The sequence below is a fragment of the Mya arenaria genome, chromosome 10 (genome assembly GCF_026914265.1).
Source record: "Mya arenaria isolate MELC-2E11 chromosome 10, ASM2691426v1".
Classification (NCBI taxonomy): domain Eukaryota; kingdom Metazoa; phylum Mollusca; class Bivalvia; order Myida; family Myidae; genus Mya; species Mya arenaria.
This window is the reverse complement of record NC_069131.1, coordinates 56,992,605-57,014,952: the sequence shown is the minus strand read 5'-3', so window position 1 is coordinate 57,014,952 and position 22,348 is coordinate 56,992,605. Positions and strand designations below refer to the sequence as shown.

The 22,348-nt window shown below is 34.4% G+C and overlaps 2 protein-coding genes across 2 annotated transcripts in view; one reads left to right on the top strand and one right to left on the bottom strand.

Moving 5' to 3' along the window:
• Nucleotides 1–2,889: 2,889 nt before the first annotated feature.
• LOC128204157 (60S ribosomal protein L30-like) lies at nt 2,890–6,455 on the bottom strand. Its single transcript, XM_052905529.1, has 5 exons — nt 6,380–6,455; nt 5,025–5,064; nt 4,463–4,608; nt 3,520–3,650; nt 2,890–2,975 (listed from the first exon to the last, which is right to left on the bottom strand). The coding sequence occupies exons 2-5, from the start codon at nt 5,043–5,045 to the stop codon at nt 2,929–2,931; spliced, it is 345 nt and encodes a 114-aa protein (XP_052761489.1). The 5' UTR covers nt 5,046–5,064; nt 6,380–6,455; the 3' UTR covers nt 2,890–2,928.
• Nucleotides 6,456–11,783: 5,328 nt separating this feature from the next.
• The window catches only part of LOC128207048 (WD repeat-containing protein 35-like), a 29,084-nt gene continuing 18,519 nt past the window's right edge, over nt 11,784–22,348 (top strand). The window contains exons 1-10 of the mRNA XM_052909861.1: nt 11,784–11,910; nt 13,140–13,257; nt 14,080–14,154; nt 17,251–17,343; nt 17,667–17,848; nt 18,338–18,418; nt 19,066–19,231; nt 19,572–19,717; nt 20,562–20,687; nt 21,354–21,446. Coding sequence (XP_052765821.1) covers nt 11,887–11,910; nt 13,140–13,257; nt 14,080–14,154; nt 17,251–17,343; nt 17,667–17,848; nt 18,338–18,418; nt 19,066–19,231; nt 19,572–19,717; nt 20,562–20,687; nt 21,354–21,446 — 1,104 coding nt within the window. The 5' untranslated portion in view covers nt 11,784–11,886. The remainder of the gene's footprint in view (nt 11,911–13,139; nt 13,258–14,079; nt 14,155–17,250; nt 17,344–17,666; nt 17,849–18,337; nt 18,419–19,065; nt 19,232–19,571; nt 19,718–20,561; nt 20,688–21,353; nt 21,447–22,348) is intronic.

The following is a 22,348-nucleotide window of genomic DNA, read 5'->3' as shown; positions in this document are numbered from 1 at the left end:
GAGTTTATTTGTAACTTCTATTATCTTTAATCTGTATAGTGTGTTTTTATTTCCTCACTATAGGTATTCATTTTTCAATATTTGCTCTTGTTATTTCAAACAAATGAAGCTAAATTATGAAACTCAGGCCCTAAGATAATTTCAATTTACAACTAAAATTGACTAATATCTGAAGTGAAATGGCCCACATTACTTCGAATTTCATCTTAATTGTGCTGAACTACAATATTTTCCTGTTTACTGTTTGGACCCTTGTGCTGGAAACTGCAGTTTTATTAAACTGGTTTATGTGATTGTAGGACACTTTGACAGTAATAAGTTGAAACATAATATATTTTACGATCGTGAAGAAAGCTATGATAACTTGTACGAAGTTGATTTCGTTGGCACAATTTTGCCCGCGCGGGAATGGTCCCCTTGTGGTCTTGTGGAGGAAACCGTAGTACCTGGAGGAAACCCCGTTGTCCGGCTTGGTGACCACTTACCACATTCACATGCATCCAGGCCAGGAATCGAACCCGGGTCTACTTGGTGAGAAGCGAGTGCGTTAACTACTGCGGTAACTGGACACCCCAATTGTATTAACAATTGACAGTTATTGGGTTAAGACAGGTCTCTGGCTTAAAGGGACTAGACACCAGATGAAACCATCGCAATAAAAAAAGAAAATTGCCAAAAACTTATCCAAAATTGATATTTTTTTGTGTACAATGCATCAAAACTTGTACTAAAAATGGTCTTAAAGTGACGCTCTTATTCAAAATCAATTCATACACATGTATAACAAACTCAAATTTGAGTGATAAACCTTCAACTACTTACTAAATAATGCATTTATGAAAAAAACAATCCTTACATGATTGTAACCATGTATTTAATAGCTGAAATGCAAAATTATTAAATGATTGGTGAGTGCTAAAAGATTTACTGTGATCTACCATTGTCTCATTAGGTAGAAATGCCGTGTTTTCTGCATCTTTTTCAAATTAAACTCGGTATACTCGAACTATTATTTTTGACATTTGTTTATCCTTTTTGGGATATTAAAACAATTATACAAATTGTGGTAAATCTTATTTGGGAGTAAGAGTGCATCTTTAAATATCCAATAGTTGCTACAGCGAGAAGGGACCTCATGTGTTCTCGCTAATAGCTCTCTGCCTATAAAACTCGCCCGAGGGTCTTCTCATGGACAGGTCCAATGTCGAGGCAACAACCTGGGTGCGTTGATTAGCCAATTTCTAGCAGGCAGTTTACAGCCAAATCCCGGGAAATGGAAAGTTAGCTGTGATCACCATGCTCTATAGTCCCATGGCTGGAATCATCCAGCCTTGCAGATAATACAATTTTCTTACTGTATGTTAAAAACCATGTGATCTTACTTTGGGCAGAACTTAAATTTTCCGCTCTCTATCGGTTAACTTAATTAACCACACTCAGTTTTTCAATTATTTTAAATAGAACTCTTACTGAGCTAGGTGGTACTCTCTGTCTATGCAATTCCCGTGTATCAAAAGCACTTTCACTTTGGGGAACTGGAGGTCACAAGCTCAAGTGTGCATTAAGGCTTTCGGCTTAAGCAATGCACCTTCACTGCTTTATTTTAAGGCTAACAGTCGCTCACATTTGCAAGTTGGTCCCACGCTTGCAGTGTATGTGCTAGTCTGGAGTTCCTTCCATGAAATATCAGTAAGCAGGGAACCAGACTATGTATGTGCTTGTAAGCAGGGAACCAGACTATGTATGTGCTTGTAAGCAGGGAACCAGACTATGTATACATGTGCTTGGATACATTATTTGCTTACTTGAGCTACTGCTGGCCTTACCTTCATGCCAAGAAAACAGGCTAGCCATCTCATTACCTCACAACAGCATGTATATATTACATACACACCAGAACTACAATAGGACTGTCAAGCATGGGAAAAACTTTGAAATAACTGCCCTACTATCAAACACATTTGAGTGATGTCGTCCGAAAGCCATCAAACAGAGTCAATATGTAAATAGTTTGTTATGCCATAATAGTGCTATTTGCAGGCTATCAAGACCTTGCAAAGACAATCAATGCTCAACACTTAATCTGGTATGGTGACCCTAACATAGCATGGTTCTAACAGGTTTTGCAGATCATCTTAATGTATGCATGTGACCAGTATCGTTACGTTGACTAGATGAAATTTAATAACTTTGCGGCACGAATTGAACAAGCTTGACTTGACAGTTGACAAGTCTCATGGGTTCTGCACATCACCTAAGTTTGAAAGAGTTGTGATTGGACCAATTCTGAATTTTATTTGTAATTCTCTATGTTGAAGATATGGAGCAGACATAAAATCAATATTCAAACTCATAACCTACGAGGTAGTTTCAAGACCTTGACCAGCCATGGTTCGAATATTTGTTTTTCATAAAATCATGAACATGGGTAAAATGTGTGCTAGAAATGCATCTAGCTTTACTAAAAAAGTGTAAATACTAAGTACATTCCTTTTCAAGTTCACAGTATAAATAGTTCACAGACCAATTGCATGTAGCATTCATTAAAGCCATCAAGTTTATGTTTGTTCTTTTTGTGTGCTTTCTGACGAGTTCTACAAATCTACTTTTATATAGAACTGGAGTATATTTCTCACAAACCCATTGACAACAAATGAAGATACAGGCACTTTAGGCTAAATAATTATTTTTTATTGGTTTGAACTGTTCAATGTGAACAGATTTTCAGGATTCTTGTTTTAAAAAGTTATTTTTTTATATATAATTCTGGTTTTATTTCAAACTCGACTTATTTTCAACAATTATTCACCAGGGTGAAAACTGTGTTGCTTTACAATTACAGACAGACCCAATCATCAGTTTACAAAGTCGAAGGCAAAACAAGACTGATTTTCCCGTACAGGTTTATTTTATCAGCTGTACAATGAATTATGAAGTCCCGTCTGTTGGCATATTTCTGATGATGTCAGAGTCACCTGAAATTAAACAATGGTTTGACAAGGTTACAAATGGTATTTCACTAGGAAGAATGTTTTATACCTACATTGTACAAGTTCACCAACCAATTATAATTACGCAGCTTAAATCTCATAAAATACAATCCTTTCCAAACTCAACAACTGATAAACAGTCATTAGATTAACAAGCCAGACTGACTACACTAATGATTGGTATCAACTTTTTTTAACAAGTGGTCAGTTAGAATTTGAAGGAATGGTCCACATTTTGACACAACAACATTGAAAAAATTTCAAACTGGTCACAGGAGTGGTTTAGGATTTGAATGGTGAACTACCCAAACAGCAGAAATGACAGGCAGACAGCGAAACAACCGTTTATCAATACATCATAACTGTTAAACCAATGGAAAGATTCACTGGTCACATGACAACAGTGGACAAACAACCTGAGGACTTGGATTCAATACATTCTTTCGTTGTATCAACCAATTTAAGCCTCATTTTAACTCTATCACTGGTGCTTGTATCAATAAGGACTATTGCAGAACGAGTCACGTACCAGGGTCTGTGATGCTGAGTGTGCAGACTCGGAAGTATTTACCACAGGCGGTACCCAGCTCAATGTTGTTGCCGGTGTAATGATGGACTCCGGTCTTGGCCAACATGGCGTAGTACTCAATCTCACTCTTCCTGTAAAACATACATCAGGTTAACATTTTGGCAACATCTGTTTGCCATTTATATTGGCTTATTGACTTAACTTCTAGCATATTTTGTTTTAATGTTTTTAATGTGTATAGTAATATCTAAAAGAATAATTGTCAAAGTAAAACTTAAATTACTGCCACAAAAATCATGCATCATTGATTAACGAGCAAACCATGTGACACATGATTGTTTATCTCCTCAGTCCTGGAAGGTCCAATTATTGTCCGCAACATCACTCAGAAGTTTTACCTTTTTACCAATAATACACGAGTGTACCATTCAAACCTGCCAGCAATAATGGCTACAAGGCCAGCGTGCTATTTGCTGTTCACTTGGAGTAAGAAAACAGAGCACATTAGAGAAAATGACTTCATCTTAACTGGTCAAGAGGTCCCAGCTCCGAAGTCCAAACATTAATATTAATTTATAATCATCATTCAAACATACATGGATACGCATAAAAAATTAATTTAAAAACTGCTAAGGATGGTCACAAGTTTTCCTGCATGTGATATATTATAAAACAAGATAAATGAAGGAGGCAACAGTCAAACGAGTAGTACCCCTTTATAACACAAATGTACTTAAACTTTTGATATTTTTGCTTCAAGTTGACAAATTTTAAAACTATTTTCTACCTTTCTTTCCTAGCAAAAGAAATGACTATGAATTATCAGACTGAATTAACAAGACAAATATAATGAAATATCCCAAGATGAAGTTCATTCAAAATTTACAGACGCCACTATGCTGCATATGCCTTCCCCAAAATGTAACTTTACGACAGTACTAACCTGAGGGGTGGAGTGTTGTTGGCGATGATCACGAGCTTAGCCTTGCCCTGGCGGAGAGTCTTCAGTGTCTGCTTGTACCCAAGACAAAACTTGCCACTCTTCATGACAAGAGCCAGACGAGAATTGATGTTCTCAACATTCTTTTTCTGTAAAAAAAGAAAGCATGTATAATTTAAGAAATAATCAATACAATGATAAATACATATGTTATCATAGATGTTATCGTAGTAATGAAAAGTTTTTTCATAATTTTATCAGACTATCACTGTTCAAAAACAGAAAGAAAATATGACATGTAACCAGCAAATTAATGTTCACTGTGCATAATCGAACCATCAGGCAGACATAGGGTTGGAAAGGTTACAAATGATTACTTAATAACTGCATTTTTTTAAAAATAATTTCATTATCAGCTATGCACGCTATTCCCCCCTATTCAACAGAGGCAAGTCTTGAGAGCATGCTTCATTTCATTCACAAGCCTGGTAAACTGGCCTTTAAGAACAGTTAAATAACTAGGATGACAAACTTCTGTCTCTATAATAAAACTACTAATATTTACCGTCTTTTTAGGGGGTGCCATTGTGATTGTTTCTGAAGTGCTGAAATAAAAAATAACTATAAAAACTTTATCTGGGTAAAGTTATTCGTAAAACTAGTTATTTTCAATTTAAAGGCCTTTTTGCTGTTCCACAAGTCATAGTCTGACAACTTGATCAAAACAATTTTGATTGAGCAAATCCAAATGCCAAAGGCTACATCGCTAAAAATTGATGCTGTACTATGACCATGTCACTTTAACTCGAAAGTCATATCAGATATATTAGCATACTAATCATGTATATACAAATAAACTCTGTGCAAAATGACAGGAAGTCTTTTGATATACTGTATTCTGTAACAAGATTGTTTAGAATAGGTTTTAAAGTAAACCTCGGAGGAAAAGTGCGCCGGTGTGGGGCTTGAACCCTTGTCCACAGGAGCACTAGCACGGAGCTCTAACCAACTGAGCTAACCAGGCGGCTGGTGCTAACCCTAGCTACAATAATGAGTGATCAGGGATACTTTTTTTTATTATTTTGACATTTCTTATGTATCCCTGTAACACTACAACTCTACCATTTAACACTTGGCGAAAGAATTTATAGTAATATTATGCATCGATGTTGAATAATAACGACAAAATTGGTCAATTTATACCCGACAATAATCTAAACTGGTCATAAGAGTCGTTATTTTCACATAAATATATTCTTGGTCACGAATACCGTTAAACATGTAAACAACCAGTCAGATTTGTCCCAGATTTACAGATATCGGGATACTTCATAAACAATCGACACATGTTAGCGTTTTATGATATCTGTTTTATGATATCTGAACATGTATTTTGGCATAATGACATAAATAAAGATATGTGCTTAATAGTAGGCAATAATATTATTGTAGAAATTTGAATTTATAACGCAAACATCTCTCTGCGCAAAGACCGTTCGCTACTTTTTGCTGGGATGGTGGACGTCACGAGACTGCCATAGTAAAACAAAATCGTCAGAAGACTCGTGTACGGCCATTTAGGTGGACTAGTGCTAACCCACACACTACATTAACTCCTAAAGCACTCTAGTAAAGCATGAAGAGCAAAAGTAGGCCGAAAGAGACCAGTCATAATCGTTGACAGCAAACATGAAGTATATGATTTGACTTACTGTACTGACTTAGTGGCCGTAACTTAAGTCATTAAGATTTATGGCACATTCCATAAAGATCAACTGAGCATCAAGACTTTTACAAATAACGTATCACACGGACCGAACAATGTTTGAAAATTAGCAAAAGAAATAATTAAAACATTTTGTGCAGTATGGCATTGATAATTAACATTATAATGTATTTTTTTGATATGATTCTACTTACACACGTGCTTCGCCAACGAGGTCCAAATTAGAAAGGAAGTGACGTCAAACTTTTGGCGAAATGTAATAACGGCCCGAAGTAAAACGGGATACCCGGTGCGATGCGAGGTGATACAGGCACCAGTGGATATCGGATCGGTATGAAATGCATACAACAAAGAAATAGATTAACGCATACAACATAGGCAAAAAAGAGTTTCCACATTTGCATACAACATACACAAAGAAGGATGTTGAGAAACGCATAAAATATAGAATAAGAACAAAAATATTGGCATTGAAATTTTATTGTTTGAATCAATAAATTATTGTGTTTATGAGTTTACTCAAGTTGAAGATACTTTATTCATTTATTTTTGAATTTTGCTTTTAAAATTAAACATAATTGATTGTTTTTTTCAAAGTTTTTGTTTTGTTTGAATAGGGAAAAGAACCTCATTTAAAATCATTAAAATTGGTTTAATAGCTTGAAGGAAACAAAATATTAGTTTTTATATGAAAACTTTGCAATTGGATGAAATAAGGAAAAATAAAATAGAACTTTGAAGATTGTATTCATTATTCATTACGAAACAGAATCATATCATGTCACACTGATGACAATACATATCAGATACTTGTAAAATAAATAGATATAAATAATTTCTCATAAGTATAGTAAAGCACCACGTACATAATAATACTTTATAGACATACATGTATTTTCAAGAATTATTGTAAATACAGTTATAAATTGTATCCGAAATTAACAACACAGTTGCATCAATATGATTATATAAAAATGATGTTTTACAACAAAGAAGCATGCTGGATATAAAGAGTTTACACAGAATAAATGTACATTCATTTGTGTACTATACTGAGTATTTTTTACTTAATTATTGCATGAAAACACATTTCTAAATTCCTCAGTGGTTGTTGAAATGTCTGCAGGTGCGTTAACACAATACTTGTGAAACCAACAGAAGCATTTGTCACATTGCTCCATATTATCAAAACAAGATGGCATGTTTCATATAAAGTAATTTTCAATTTCTATAACTTTTATTTGTTTATTCCTTCTTAATCCTATTGTTTTACCTGTTGTTGGAAATGCTGTAAGTTTTCCGTTTTCAAAGCATTGAAATAAATGTTCTCTTAATTTAGTAGTATCAAATAATGACGGAGTGTTTTATTCAAACAGAAGAAAGTTGCAAATGCAATGGCAAAGAGGCCACAATCAATTTTATTTGTTTGTTTCACATCACTAGGCACTTTTATTTTAATTAATTATATTTTTCCCCCATAAATTTGTGATATTTATTAAATTTTCAATTTGGTAAAATATTTTTCTATCTGGTCCCAAACTATCCAATAAATAAATGATATCTTTGTGAAAAATTGAACACACCCAATAAAGTCTTATTTGCTTTCCCGGAATTTTGTGTTGTCTTTGGCGTTAAACTTAATAAGTTATCAAGTTTTACAAAATCATCAAATTTAAAATTCAATAAAGATTAAGATCAATACACAGAAGCTGTGACATCATGAAACTATTGAAACTTATAATATAGACAAGTAAAATGAAATATCTTATATTTATCAACCATATATTAAAAGACTTACCGAGAAAAAAGGTGCAATATCCAAGCGCTGACAAATATTTTGTCTGACTATATCCTATCACTAAAGCCATTGTTAATAAAAAAATATGGTATTTTTATTTCAATCACTAATATTGAAATTAATAAAATATGCCCATGTTAACTACAAATTTAATCTAACAGAATAACCAAATTGACTACACAAACTTTTACTCATTTTCCCTTTTCAATTTATAATTTCAAAAGGATCATTTCATACATTTTGGGATTGTTTGTACTAATGAATGTATTGGATACGGAAAGATCAAACGTTTCTTTTGCATTGAAAATTAAACTATGTTATTAAACTTTATTAATATCATCAACTAATTATCAAATTTAACATCTGAGGGTTATCCCTTTACAAAATATATTAACACTTATCTATATTTCTCAGTTCGCAATGAATGAAAGAACTTATAAATCCTATTTTCACCTATTACAATACAAATCATCAATTCAGACAATTTTACAACCCCCAAAGAATTGTTCAGTTTTTCATGTCGTAATGAAATGAAAGTTATTAAAAGTAATTCTGTTTTTGGTCTTTATAATCCTCATGCTTCTTCATGCATTCTTAAAATTCCTATTTTGTTATTGTTGTTTCATGTTTTTTACTTAATCCAATTGCAAAGTTTTCATAAAAGAAATAATAAATTGCTTCTTCATAAATCTAGCTATTAAACCAATTTTAATGATTTGAAATGAGGTTCTTTTCCCTATTCAAACAAAACAAAATGTTTGAAAAAACAACAACAATCAATTATGTTTTAATTTAAATAGCAAAATTCAAGTGAGTAATCTATTTTTCACGTGACTTAACTCTTAAACATATTAATTTATTGATTTAGACAAAAAAATCAATGTCAATAATTTTGTTCTTATTCTATATTGTATGCGTTTCTCAACATCCTTCTTTGTGTGTGTTGTATGCAAATGTGAAAACCCCTCTTTGCCTATGTTGTATGTGTTACTCTATTTCTTTGTTGTATGCATTTCATACTGCGCCGTGGATATCACGTGTAATCCAAATATGATTTATTTCATATGTTTTGCATTTTGGCTATGGATGATATGTCATTTAATGCTGAATAAATGTTATGTTATGAAATCCAATTGAAAATTGAAATTCACTAATAACTCATTAATTATTTACAACTATTTTTATTGTAAAAGTATTGAAATATGCTTTATAAAGGGTTTATATTTCAAATTCTAATGAAATTAATAAAAAATGAAATAGTTATAGAACAATTTCGATAATTGTACCGAAATCGACGTGAAATCTAATTTTTGAGAAGTGAAATTTTAATAACTTTTCGATTTTTCACATTTTTTTTATATTTTACACATATTGGAAGGGGCTTTTTATTTCACATTTTAAAGAAATTGAGCCCAAAATTAATATTAATATATATGGAAACTTTTCAAAACATGTACGGAAATCAAAGTGAAATCTAGTGATGGAGAAGTGAAAAATGCAAGTTTTCAGAAGGAAATTCATTTTTACAAAGTACAAAGATTTTTTATTTGATATTGTTTTAATGGGAATCATGGTACGATGATATTACAATATATTTCATATACTTACAATAGTAAAATATAATCCTTTTTAGTCATGAATTTCTATATAACAATAAGTCAAATACTTAAGGCAGGATAGTAATTGCAATGTCGTTTTTGTGTGTGTGTTTTTAAGCTGTAAATACATAAACCTTTAATATAAATATATTCAGTTGTTTTTCTTTTCCTTGGTCTGTGTGAAACAAAGCCGGTGACCTCGACTTCCATGTGCCGACACGTTCGCGCCTTTCACAATTCGCTGTTCAGGTGTTTAATCAAATTTCCGTGAAAGTAACAACCTTTAAGACCTATATATCGAGTGGTGATGTTTGATTTATCAGTGTACCATTTATTGGTGTGTCTTATATGGTGACAAATTGACAGTTATGACCTTTTCTATACAACATTAGCATGATATATCTAAATATGAGTTATATTTCCAGACCGTTATATTATTTGATATATGAATTGTATGAACTTATGACGGTATTTAAATATATTAAGGAATAAGGACTAAAACTTTTGTGTTCAAAATTAATTGCAATTATTTTTACAAAAAGACTTAAAGACGCCCAAGACTAAAACAGTAGTAGTTATAAGGCAACCAAGCTAAATCAGAATTGTTACTTCTACATAAGTAAGTTACAGGTCTGCCTAAAAGTAGAACATAGTTAAATAACCTTGAAATAGCTCTTGATCCATCGTACGTCAATGAAGTGGCATAAAAAATAATAGAAATGTACTATCCAGTAGTGGACCAGACTGTGATGCCTTTGAAAACGATTAGCTACGAAAACTGTATGTACTGCGCTGTTTCGCTGTCAGTGTTCTCAGCGCAATAGTATCGCTTCGTTCTGCGTTTATTAACAGCAATACAAATTATCCGAAATCGAACATTCTACGATAAGAACTCTGGCACAAATTGCCTTTTAACACACCCTCATGTAAGTGCAAGTGATGTAAGTTCTTTGACCAAAGATGCTGCTAAATGTGCGAGTTTACAGAGGTTGCCCACATTCAGGCATTTAATTATTTAATTAGTACTGTCTTAAAATCTGGTTTCTCTACACACCTTTGGAAGATATGCAAATGTCAAACGCATTGACTGGAAATATGGTAGGTCGGTCTGTATTGGCAATGAAAAAAGCGGATATGTGAGCTGATGTTGTTATCAATGGAAACCCACAATTTATCTAGAATACCACTGTTCAATCATCTCATTGTGTGATGATGTTTTTCGTTGGGTGTCCTGCGATGGGTGCGCAGAAGCCGAGAATCACTATTGAAGCCCAGCATGGGTGACAGTGCACATCCCCATGAAGTTTTTTTCACTTTATTTCCATTTGTTGTCACTCCAACTTTGTGTATTTTATTGTCGTCCCTTTTCATCAATGTCGCAAACAATATTATAGAAAAAAACATGTGAGGACCAATACAACTGTCACAGACAATAAGAAAAAAAATTGGGAGAACCCGTGCGTAAATACCTTTAAGTGCTTACTCCTTTGCCGCTGTAAGCGTATACTAACTGGCCTGTTCGAGAGATGGGTATGACATCGTGTCGAAGTATAAACACGGTACAACTTAATTCTAACTAATCCATGAGAAGTTCGACCGAGATGATCTTAATGATATATGAAAATCCACATTCACATTACCAGTCAGAGATTGAAAATCTTTTTATGATCCACATCCTTTTTTAAAACCTGGCTAGAACCCTTCATGCTATTGTTGTGTGTTAAGTGTTGCCTCTAAGTGGCAGAACGAACGAACTTTATTAGCTATTCCGAAAATTCAAGTTTCTGTTAATGTGTAATATAATAGTCAAGAAACTGCATCAAATCGTCAATGCAACATATTTACAATGCCATTTTCAGAAAGAAAATTCCAGAAAACATCTTGTTAAATTTAAGTGCAGATTCGCTGATTAATTCTACAATTATAACGATAGGACGCTTTTCTTAATACCTGTTTGAAGTCTAGTTCGGTGTATGAACAGATCTGTTTTGTTGATATTTCTATTTCGACGATCAGATGTGAAATTATACTAATTGTCTGACGTCTTTGAATTGATAGTAATGTAAGTAAGTGCATTTAGAATAAAAAGTTGTTAGTTGATTCATTTTTATTTATTATACTGAATTGCTCTATAACCGTTTCATGTATTGGCCGGTCGACATAAGTACGTTTTGACTACATCAACAAATTTGAAGTTTGTGAGAATAGCGAACATTCCGCAGCGACAGTAACAACAATTTTGTCACTGGTTGCTGAAAATACAATTTTCTGTGTGATATAGCAGAACTCCACTTAAGCAATCATCATGTTTGTGTATTTAAGTAAAAAGGTATAAAAAATCATTCTAGTTAAGAGATGACGTGCGGTTGCTAGAGAAGCTATCGATTCGTTGTCAATGTTTTTCGTACCTTGTTTATTATCATTTTATGTTGTCATTTTTGAGCTTCTAGTCCTGACATTCCCGTTAAACAGGCTCGGCATTATCAGTCTATACTAGCTTAATTGGTCTACTTAGGTCCAGTTAGTTTTTTTCACAATGAATTAAACAGTTTGAAGGAATGTTAAAAATCAAACAATTATTTTTAATATTTGTCCCTACAAGTAGCCCCCTTGCCTGGCCCTCGGCAATTAAAGGATAATGCTTGGAAAAGTGGTGTACTCAGTACTGGTTTAACCCAGGAAAGTTGTACCCCATGTATCGGTGCTTTACACCAAGCACCTGAAAGAACCAAGGGGTTTCTTCGAAAAAGACCTAGGGTATCGCACAGGACTTCCTTGTATCCCACCACTGTCTCTTCCTCGTGCTGTCCCTTCAGCAAAAACAAAGGACCCCGCTGGAAATAAGTGCTTGCATTTTCACAGGTTATCCTTGACCGCAAGGTCTAAAGAAAAATACATGCACATTGTGATCTTTAAATATTTCCAACATAATGCATTTTGTGTATTTTTTACTCATCCAATTTATCAGACCCTTATTTGATAAATCAATCATTTAAATAACCATTCCTATTTATTAATTTCATAACTTGATCATTCATTCAATCAAAGCAATGAAGAATTGATCATTCAATCAATCATTTGTCCAATAAATAGATCAATCAATCAATAATTAAATCAATCACTCGCTAAAATACTCAATTATTTAGGTTTCATCAATTACTTATTTGATTTTGATTTCATCAATCACCCATTTTTTCACTCATTTAGTTTCATTATTATTATAATTATTATAATCAATCACTCACTTATTTGTTTTTAATCAATTATCTTTTTTTGCTTGATCCATGCCTCTGTGATTTGTTACTGTGAACTGTGTAATGAAAGGAGATGGCAAAGTGTAGAGTGTTTAGGTGTTTAAGTCTAAAGAACTTGATAATTTGATACAACATTAGCCGTGTAAATACCTGATATTATGCACTATCCTCCTAACTTTCCTATACCCTGGCACATAAACAAGCAAATTGCAGGTGTTTTACCCATTAATCGCTACAAAACTTGTTTGAAATCTAAAGCTGTAATTGAAAACATCAAACTATTGCCTTATTTCAAACTTTTAAGATTGCCATACCAAACAACACAAAGCTGAGATGTGTAAGCTGGAACAAGGACCAGGGTTACATCGCGTGTGGAGGGGAGGATGGACTTCTCAAGGTCCTCAAACTGGAGACCCAAACAGGTAAGCCTTTATCATCAAACATCTGGATATTCAAAAGTTCAATAGTTTAATGAAAAACAATAACAGTGGAATGTTAAGTGTAAGAAAAACACTAATTTTGTTGATATTTACCGTAATATCATTTATTCAGTGCCTTTGTTCAATTCTTAATGCGTTTGTGTTGTAACTACTATCAAAACTAATAGTTTGTTATGAATACCTTAGCTGTTATGCACCAGTCATTTGTAACCACGGCCCCCCCAGGTCCGGGGAATAGCGGGGACTTTGACTTTCGGTCCAGCCAAGCCCGGGCAAAGTCTCCGCACTGCGGGGACAATCTGCTGGTAAAACCTCCGCCAAATGCCCCCACACCCAAGGGACCCTAGATAAGGCCAATTTCCCGCTAAATTTGGCGTGAAGACAAAACCACCGCAGTCACCCGGCACTGCGGGGCCACCTGAAAAGTAAAAACACGGCCCATTTCCCCGACTATCCCCGGTATACCCCCGGACCTGGGGGGGGGGGGGGGCCGTGGTTACAACTGACTGGTGCATTATTTTTACTTAAGTATCAATTTATGTCTATTTATTATTTTTATACTTATTTCAGTCAAACAAAAGTGCACAGCAGGGTGTAGTCAAAGGCACTAGGGTGCTGGAATAGAGCGGCAGGCTGCCCCACCCTGATTTTTAGGCCTAGCTGGAGCTCTGATTAATTGATATCACTCCAAAAATCTTAATGTAAATTGAATAATTGTCAAGCATCTTAAGAAGCAGATGAGAATCAGCATCTTCCTCTGTTAGGTTTGGTTTATGTTTTAAAATGTGTTGTACATGTTTGCAGGGAAAGATGTTAAGGCGAAGGGCCTTGCCGCCCCCAGCAACCTCTCCATGAACCAGACACTGGAAGGCCATAGTGGTATGTCTTAGAAATTTGTGAAAACTGAAGGCCTAAATATTTTATCTATGTTTAGGACTATGGTCTCAAAAATTATAAATAGGGTAGGGATAATGTTTTGATTCTAAGTCCAGTCAAAATAGCAAAACATGTCGCAAATGCTTAGGATGACATTTCAGTATGTTGTGAATTTAATCTTAACTATTAAATGTTTTTAATTGTATTTTTAATGACAGATCATCCATACACACATCAGATCAGTTTTATTAATTTTTTGATGTAAGGTAGAAATAAGTGTTGGGTTGGAGGCATGCAGGGTCTGCTAGGTAGGGTCGGGATGCCAGAAACACATTTTTTACTCATTCTTTATTGTTTTGGAATTAACTTAGGCTCTGAGCAACCTGTCAATAAGCAAGAGACTGGAAGGCCACATTGGTCAGTTATGATGACTTTGAATTATACCAGGGATTAAATATTTCTACAAAGTCTCAAAAAGTAAAAATTGAGTTGTTGCCATATGAAAGGTTTATACAGATTTAAAAATATTGAACCTACGAATAAGATGCTTTAATGAAACAGGCCCATGGGTTACCCGGGGAAATTTCAGGTGGTGTCATAAAACCCTTATGGTTGACAAAGTGGGGGTCTGTGTTAATTGTATGGGGTCCCAATATAATGGTTTTTTGATTAATACTCATTTAAAGAATTTTTTGGGGCTCACAGGGATGCACAGTAAGTTTGAAATGGGATTCCCTAGCAAAAAAGGGGCTCATATTTCTGTGTGAAGTTGGTCTGTGTGGACATGTCCATTACAACTTGTGTGAACTGGTCCATAACATTTAATATACCTGTTCTATTTTTGTGAAATAGACATTGCCCAATTACAGTTTTACAATTACTTTTTTGATCCGACAACATTTTAATGTATAGTTGAAGTTTAGAGCTATAAATTATTAAGTGATTATCTATTAATGTTAGGGTTAGGAGGGACGGTTATATTTAGGGTATGTATGTTTATCTGAACCACAAATATTTTGTGGTTTTCCTGCTGTACTGATTTGAAAGATGAGTATTGTTATCCAGGTAATAAATAATACAATAATGTGATAGCTGATGATTGATTTTAAATCTACATCAGTATAACATTAACCCCATTTTTTGGCCGGCATTAATCACTCCTTTCCCATGTCAATTTGCCACAAGCCATATACTTGTACTTGCATTGTTTAATGAGGCCAAGAAAAATACAATTGTGTGGTTTGGGTTACATCTTGTCCAAAAGCATGTAGAGTAGGTAGTGTTTCTTATTTTTTTTTTTATAAGGCTTCCTGTTTGAATATTATTGTCATTATTGGAGAATGATGTCAAAGTAATCTACAGTAATGGTTTTTAAGCCTTATTTATTTAAACAAACTATTTTTTATCTTTTCCTCAGTTTTTATTGAAATTGTTTTTTATCTGACTATACAATGGTAGGGTCGGCGTGTATTTTATAGGAAGGGACGGGTAACCCAAACCAGAAGTATTTTACTTAGGCCTGATGTGAACCTAAATTTTGTTGACCTGTATTTGTAACCTACTGATCAATTTTTGAGTGTTCAAAGCAAGATTGAAGTAACTTATTAAAATTGTATTTGGAGTTATTTCAGTCTTGTGCTGAGTCATTGTTTTGCTAAAAACATTACTGGGTTTGGTTTCTACAGCTTTCCTGTGCAAATAAATACATGTTGGCCTTGTATACACATAATTGATTCAAGATATTATACATAAATCATTTTATTCAATGACAATATGTACTCTCAGTACAGGAGAGGATCCAGGAATCAATGTTAGAGGGGGTGTAATTTTAGAGCCCAAACGTGCGCCCCTCCCTCAGAACCAAGATTGATATGGTTTAAAATGTTGGCAGGGGGTTTTGTGGGTAGTGTTTGTTAGGAATTTTACCAATCCAACTACCTACCCTTTGTACATATATGAGGGTTTATTTGCAGGCCATGTTTCATGTGCATCATGGTCTTACTGTGGCAAGTTAGCAAAGCCTCGAGTTGCATTCGGAGACTCCCGAGGGAAAGTGTCTGTCTGGGCTTTAGGCATCTATGGTAGGGTATGGGGGTATTGAGATCATGTTGAATTGTTACATTTTCTGTTATAAAGGGATTGAAGCAATTATTTCTTTTCCTTGAAATGGAAACTTAGTGTGTCGTAAAAAAGCATATTGTTTTGGAATCAACAGAATTATATAAATACAAACCATTTTTGTGCATGTTTTGGGAATTGGCTAACTGAGCTTGGGCAAATTATGAATGTTTTCAAGTGTTTCATCTAATCACATTGAATGGTGATATGCTCGAAACGCCGCTATTCTGAATTTTGATTTGAATCACGGAATTTGAAGCTGTTTTGCATTAGTTAACAAATAAAAAGAGAAAATGCTACATCTGAAGTTTGCCCACTATTCTTTATTCAATTTTCAAATGTAGCAAAAACATTTCCAGTAAAAGGAAGAGAGATAATTGAATCTAATCCCAATCGAAGGCCCCAGTGTTACTGTGTAACATTGTGGTCAGTTAAGGCGAAACAAAAAATGTTTGTTTCCTACTTAACCTACCCTAAAAAAATACTGCCACCCAACACACTTTTTTATAAGGTTAATTTTTTATCCTTTTCGGTAGATTCTTGTTCTGCCATGGTGCATTCATGTGCTGTTTTTACAAAGCATCAATTAAGATTGACCCTGACTAATTTGCGACAGTTCTATTAATGTGAAGTTGAATAAATGTTGCCCAATATCTCAGTGGTCGAAATAAACACAAGCTGCAAGCCCAGCACAGGTAAAATGTCTTCCAGGCTTGCTAAAATTCTGAATTCTATTTAGCAGGACTTGTTCAAAATTTGAGGCCAAACAATAGTATAAGAATTCAGATTTGTTTATCCAAAAGTCTAATTTCGATGTCTTGGAACCTATTTATTTTTTTAAGATATCTCTTCCAACCTACACAAAGTCATGAACCCTTTATGCTTGTGGCATTGACATTGGAAACAAAGATTTTATTTTTCTGCCTAAATATTTTTAAGCAGTTTCTGGTTGGCTGTTACTGTTGTTGTTTGACGTTGTAGGTGCGGTGCAGGTGGTGACGTGGAACGGTCAGTATCAGAAACTGACCACGAGTGACCAGTATGGCCTCATTATCGTATGGATGCTGTACAAGGGTACGGACGACTGGAACAGATTGTTGACAGATTTTTTAATTTATTTGGGTTATTTTTCTGTTTACGTTTATTTTTGCTCTTTATAAGAAGGCGTTAAAATAATAATAGCAATGATAATCTATAATCACATTTATACACATGTATTTGTTGGAGCACAATATAGGGATATACCAAAATATGATATATCTTAAAATTACTTAAGAACAACATGATGCAATTATGAGAACTATATATGGAACTGTAATATGGGCGTTGGTTTCATCAGTGAAAAGGTAAAAAGTTGAAAGTAAAAGTCTGAGATCCATTTAAACACTACCATTCAGGCTCCTGGTATGAGGAGATGATCAACAATCGTAACAAGTCCGTGGTGCGCAGCATGGCCTGGAACGCGGATGGTCAGAAGATCTGCATTGTGTACGAGGACGGGGCGGTTATTGTAGGCTCTGTGGACGGGAACAGGATCTGGGGCAAAGAGCTAAAGGGCATACTGCTTGCCTATGTGGAGGTGAGTGATTTGTTTAAAATATAAGCAATAATTAGATCAGATGAAGTAATATCTTAATGATTAAGAATGGGTGGAGTGAACATAGTAAACAAGCCCTTCTTAATCATTAAGATGTTACTTCAGGTTATCTTATTGACTAGAATACAACCTCATTGGCTGACCCATTGTCTTTGAATAAGGGAGTGTGTATCCGATGAGTGGCAGTAGGTGGAACTTTAAACACCTGCGAAAGTTGAAATTCTTAATGATTGAGTCAAGAGCTTAATGATTGCATATCTGCAATTTCATTTACTGAAAATATAGGTTGTATTCTAAGGGGTTTTAAATATCTATACTATTTAATAATAAAACATAAATAAGCCCTAAATGGACTTCTAGATCCCAAATCTTGGAGCCAGTTACTATTAGTGAAATAGCATTTTTTAACTACATTTGTGTGTTAATTTTGTTGATTGTATGAATTATCTAATCATGTTCATGTTTTCCCAGTGGTCCCCAGATGGGAAGTTACTGCTGTTTGGGATGGCGAATGGGGAAGTCCATACATACGACAACATGGGCAACTTCATTGTGAGTAAAGTCTGGTCTAAAGTCATAATAAATAATCTGAAGTAATTGGGAAATCCATTTGATTGCTTATTGGATTATGTAAATGAAACTAAAAATTCAAGTAATAATTTCTTAAATTAGACATATGAGTGATTTTATTCATTTTGTTAAATGTCAAGTAACTCTCGCATTTATAATTAAGTTCGGTACATTTCTACTACATGGCCAAATCTCGATAATCAATTCTGAGATAATGGAATCATATATCAGCAACCTCAGTCATGAATGATCAATTTTGACAATACTTAATAATTGTTTTATCTCTAATTGTTTAATTTCTAGAAGTCAACAAAATAAGATTTTGCATCAATTAGTCCAAATTTTTACTTTTCATCTTGGCCTTGGACATTTAAATAAGCCTACCGATGACCATTATACTGGTGCTGGGCTATCACCCTTGTTCTAATTTTTACCCACTAGTATAAGAAAAGTCTATCTTTAAGTCGTAACTTCAATAATAAATCGGCGCAAAATGGCAAAAGGTTTATTTGTTTTTATTTTTCCACTCGCCTTCACACAAATATATAGCAAATTAACAAAAATATGACACTAAGGTAATTTCAGTTATTGCCTTAAATCACAAAATCTTCCAATCTCTTTCGTTCCAGAGCAAGTTGAGTATCTACTGCCTAACCAACTGTACAGGGGCTATCAAAATAGCTGGAGTACACTGGTACAATGGGGCTAATGGCTATGTGGAGCCCGGGTGTCCTTGTCTGGCCATCTGCTTCGATAACGGGCGCTGTCAGATAATGAGATCAGAGCTTGATGAGAGTAAGTGTTTTTTATGATATGATATCAAATGAAAGATAAACATTTGTGTTGATGTCTTCAAAAATATTTAAGAGTGAGTCAAATTGAATTGAACCCGGGTCACTTTGGTGAGAAGCGAGTGCGCTAACCACTGCGCAAACCAGACGCGATCTCTGAAAACCAGGTTGTAAGAATGGAGATGTTGTTGGGTGGGCAGGCGTCAGACTTTGGTTTCAGTCCAATACCTTAAGCTAGCATTGATGGATGGTAATGAAAATTGGTGTGTTGGTAGCTTATATGAACAGCTAGTTTTTTATTGTATTGTATTGGTATGACATTGCGATCACACTATACATTTCAGACCCAATCCTGATCGACACTGGTATGACTGTATGTCAGATAGCGTGGAACCACACTGGGGCTGTAATGGCGGTGGCCGGATCACAGAAGGCCATAGGTCAGGACAAGGATGTGAACGTTGTTCAGTTTTATGGACCAAATGGAGAGGTATGTGCCAATTTTTTTGATTTTAAAATCAATACATACACATGTATAACAATCATAAATCTGAGTGATAAACATTGAACTTCTTGCTAAGTAATGCATTGATTGAAGTATTAATTACTGATTACAGGATTGTAACCATGTATTTAATAGCTGAAAACGTCCTTAAAGATTTACAGTGATCAACTATGGTCTCGTAAGGTAGAAATACTGTTTTTTTCTGCACCTTTTTATCAACATAAACACAGTATCCTTCATAAGAACCATTGTTTTCACTATTTATTCATCCTTTTCGGTATATTAAAACAATTGTATTAATTGTGGTACATCTTATTTGGGAGTAAGAGTGCATCTTTCAAGGATTTTGTCAGTAAAAGATTGTGTTCAAAGATTGTCGGTCCCAGGATGTATTTTCTTCTACGAAATATTATCAAATGTATGACACTCAAACCTTTTTTCAGTCTTGTTTAAACGTGTGGATCCTTATGAAATGGAAAAACACACACAGTTTCTGATATGTCAGAATACCCCTGGAAGGCCTGTTTAACCTTGAATCCCCAAAGTCCTATTTTATCAGCCATGAATATTGTAATGCAATTTTCCCATACAAAAAAAGGATGATCAGTGAACTCATGATTCAGATTTAAAACTGTTGCATCATTGTATGATTGAATTTAAAGTAAAACAGACAGACCGTTAACAATGGAGTAATCGCCCTAATGACAAACTGTTTGTGTATTACAATTTCTGCATTATTTACTCATGTAAACAATTGTCACACTTTTGCTACATAGAGCAATTATCTAAAAGGATATCATTGTTTACTTCTCTGCTTTTCTGATTCCAGCACCTGAGGACATTGAAGGTTCCTGGGAAGCAGATGTACTCCTGTTCCTGGGAGGGTGGAAGTCTGCGTGTTGCCCTTGCGGTGGATTCGTTCATATACTTTGCCAACATCCGACCGGACTACAAGGTAAATGTTTAACCAAGGTTTTATAATGTAAAAAGGTGGCAGTCTGAGTGTGGGATTCGTCAACATACTTCACCAATATCCAACCTGACTACAAGGTAATTGTTTAACCAAGACTTTATATCGAATAAAGGTGGCAGAGTGCAAACTTCATACCTGACTACTAGGTAAATATTAAAATAAGATGTTATATACTGGGAAGGCACAAGTGTAGCCCTCGCTGTGTGTTAGTATACTTTGCAAACTTCAGACCCAACTACAAGGTGAATGATGTTAACTTGATTTTAGACCTTAACTCATAGCACTCCTGGTGAACCATTGTTATCAGTCGTTCAATGATACCTGTTTACTTGTACATGCTGTAACAGCCACTTATTTTCACCAAAACTTTATGAGACTTAGTCCAAATGTTTGTATACATGAAATCTTGTGGTAGTTATTTTTCCATTATAAGTTATTTCTGGTAAAAAAATCTATCACTTGTTCAATAATTTTGAATCTGGTTTTAAGGCATATTTACCTGAATTCATATTCAATACTATGACTCTATTGTGAAATGATGGTTTTCCAATGGATTTACTGTTTGAACACATTTGTGTCCTAAATGTAAAAAGAATACTGTGACTGATTGTGGTGTGAGTTTTAAAGTAGCATGTTTGTGCTTTCCAGTGGGGCTACTGTTCAAACACGGTGGTGTATTCATTCACGAAGCCAGACAGGGCGGAACACTGCGTTATCTTCTGGGACACCAAGAATAACGAGGTATTTCATTTAATAACACAATGCTCATGGTTGCCAATCCAATAAAACGATTACATCTCGTCAACAAATAATAGCACATCGATTCACAATCAAATGGATTCCTTTGAACATCTTTGACAACCTGTAACAAGTGACAAGGTTGAGCGATACATTGATGTGTATTTTCAACCCTCATATTTGTAAAACAATGAAAACTAGATCAATTCTGGATCAACCTTTATATTTGTAAATCAGAACTAGATCAATTATGGATCGACCCTCATATTTGTAAATCAGAACTAGATCAATTCTGGATCGACCCTCATATTTGTAAAACAGAACTAGATCAATTCTGGATCAACCCTCATATTTGTAAAACAGAACTAGATCAATTCTGGATCAACCCTCATATTTTGTAAAACAGAACTAGATCAATTCTGGATCAACCCTCATATTTGTAAATCAGAACTAGATCAATTCTGGATCAACCCTCATATTTGTAAAACAGAACTAGATCAATTCTGGATCAACCCTCATATTTTGTAAAACAGAACTAAAAAAAATCTGGATCGACCTTCATATTTGTAAAACAAAACTAGATCAATTCTGGATCAACCCTCATATTTTGTAAAACAGAACTAAAAAAAATCTGGATCGACCCTCATATTTGTAAAACAGAACTAGATCAATTCTGGATCAACCCTCATATTTGTAAAACAGAACTACCGTATTATATCATGTATAGGACGCTAGCATAGATAGGACGCAGGCAAAAAAATAGTTGAGAAAACGGGTAAAACCCCTTAATATATAAGATAGGACGCAGCGGAAAAATGTTAAAATCGGAGCCGAAAAATTGAGGTTGGTAAAGTATTTATAACATATATTGAAGTAAAAAACAAACAAAAAATTGTATATTTGGC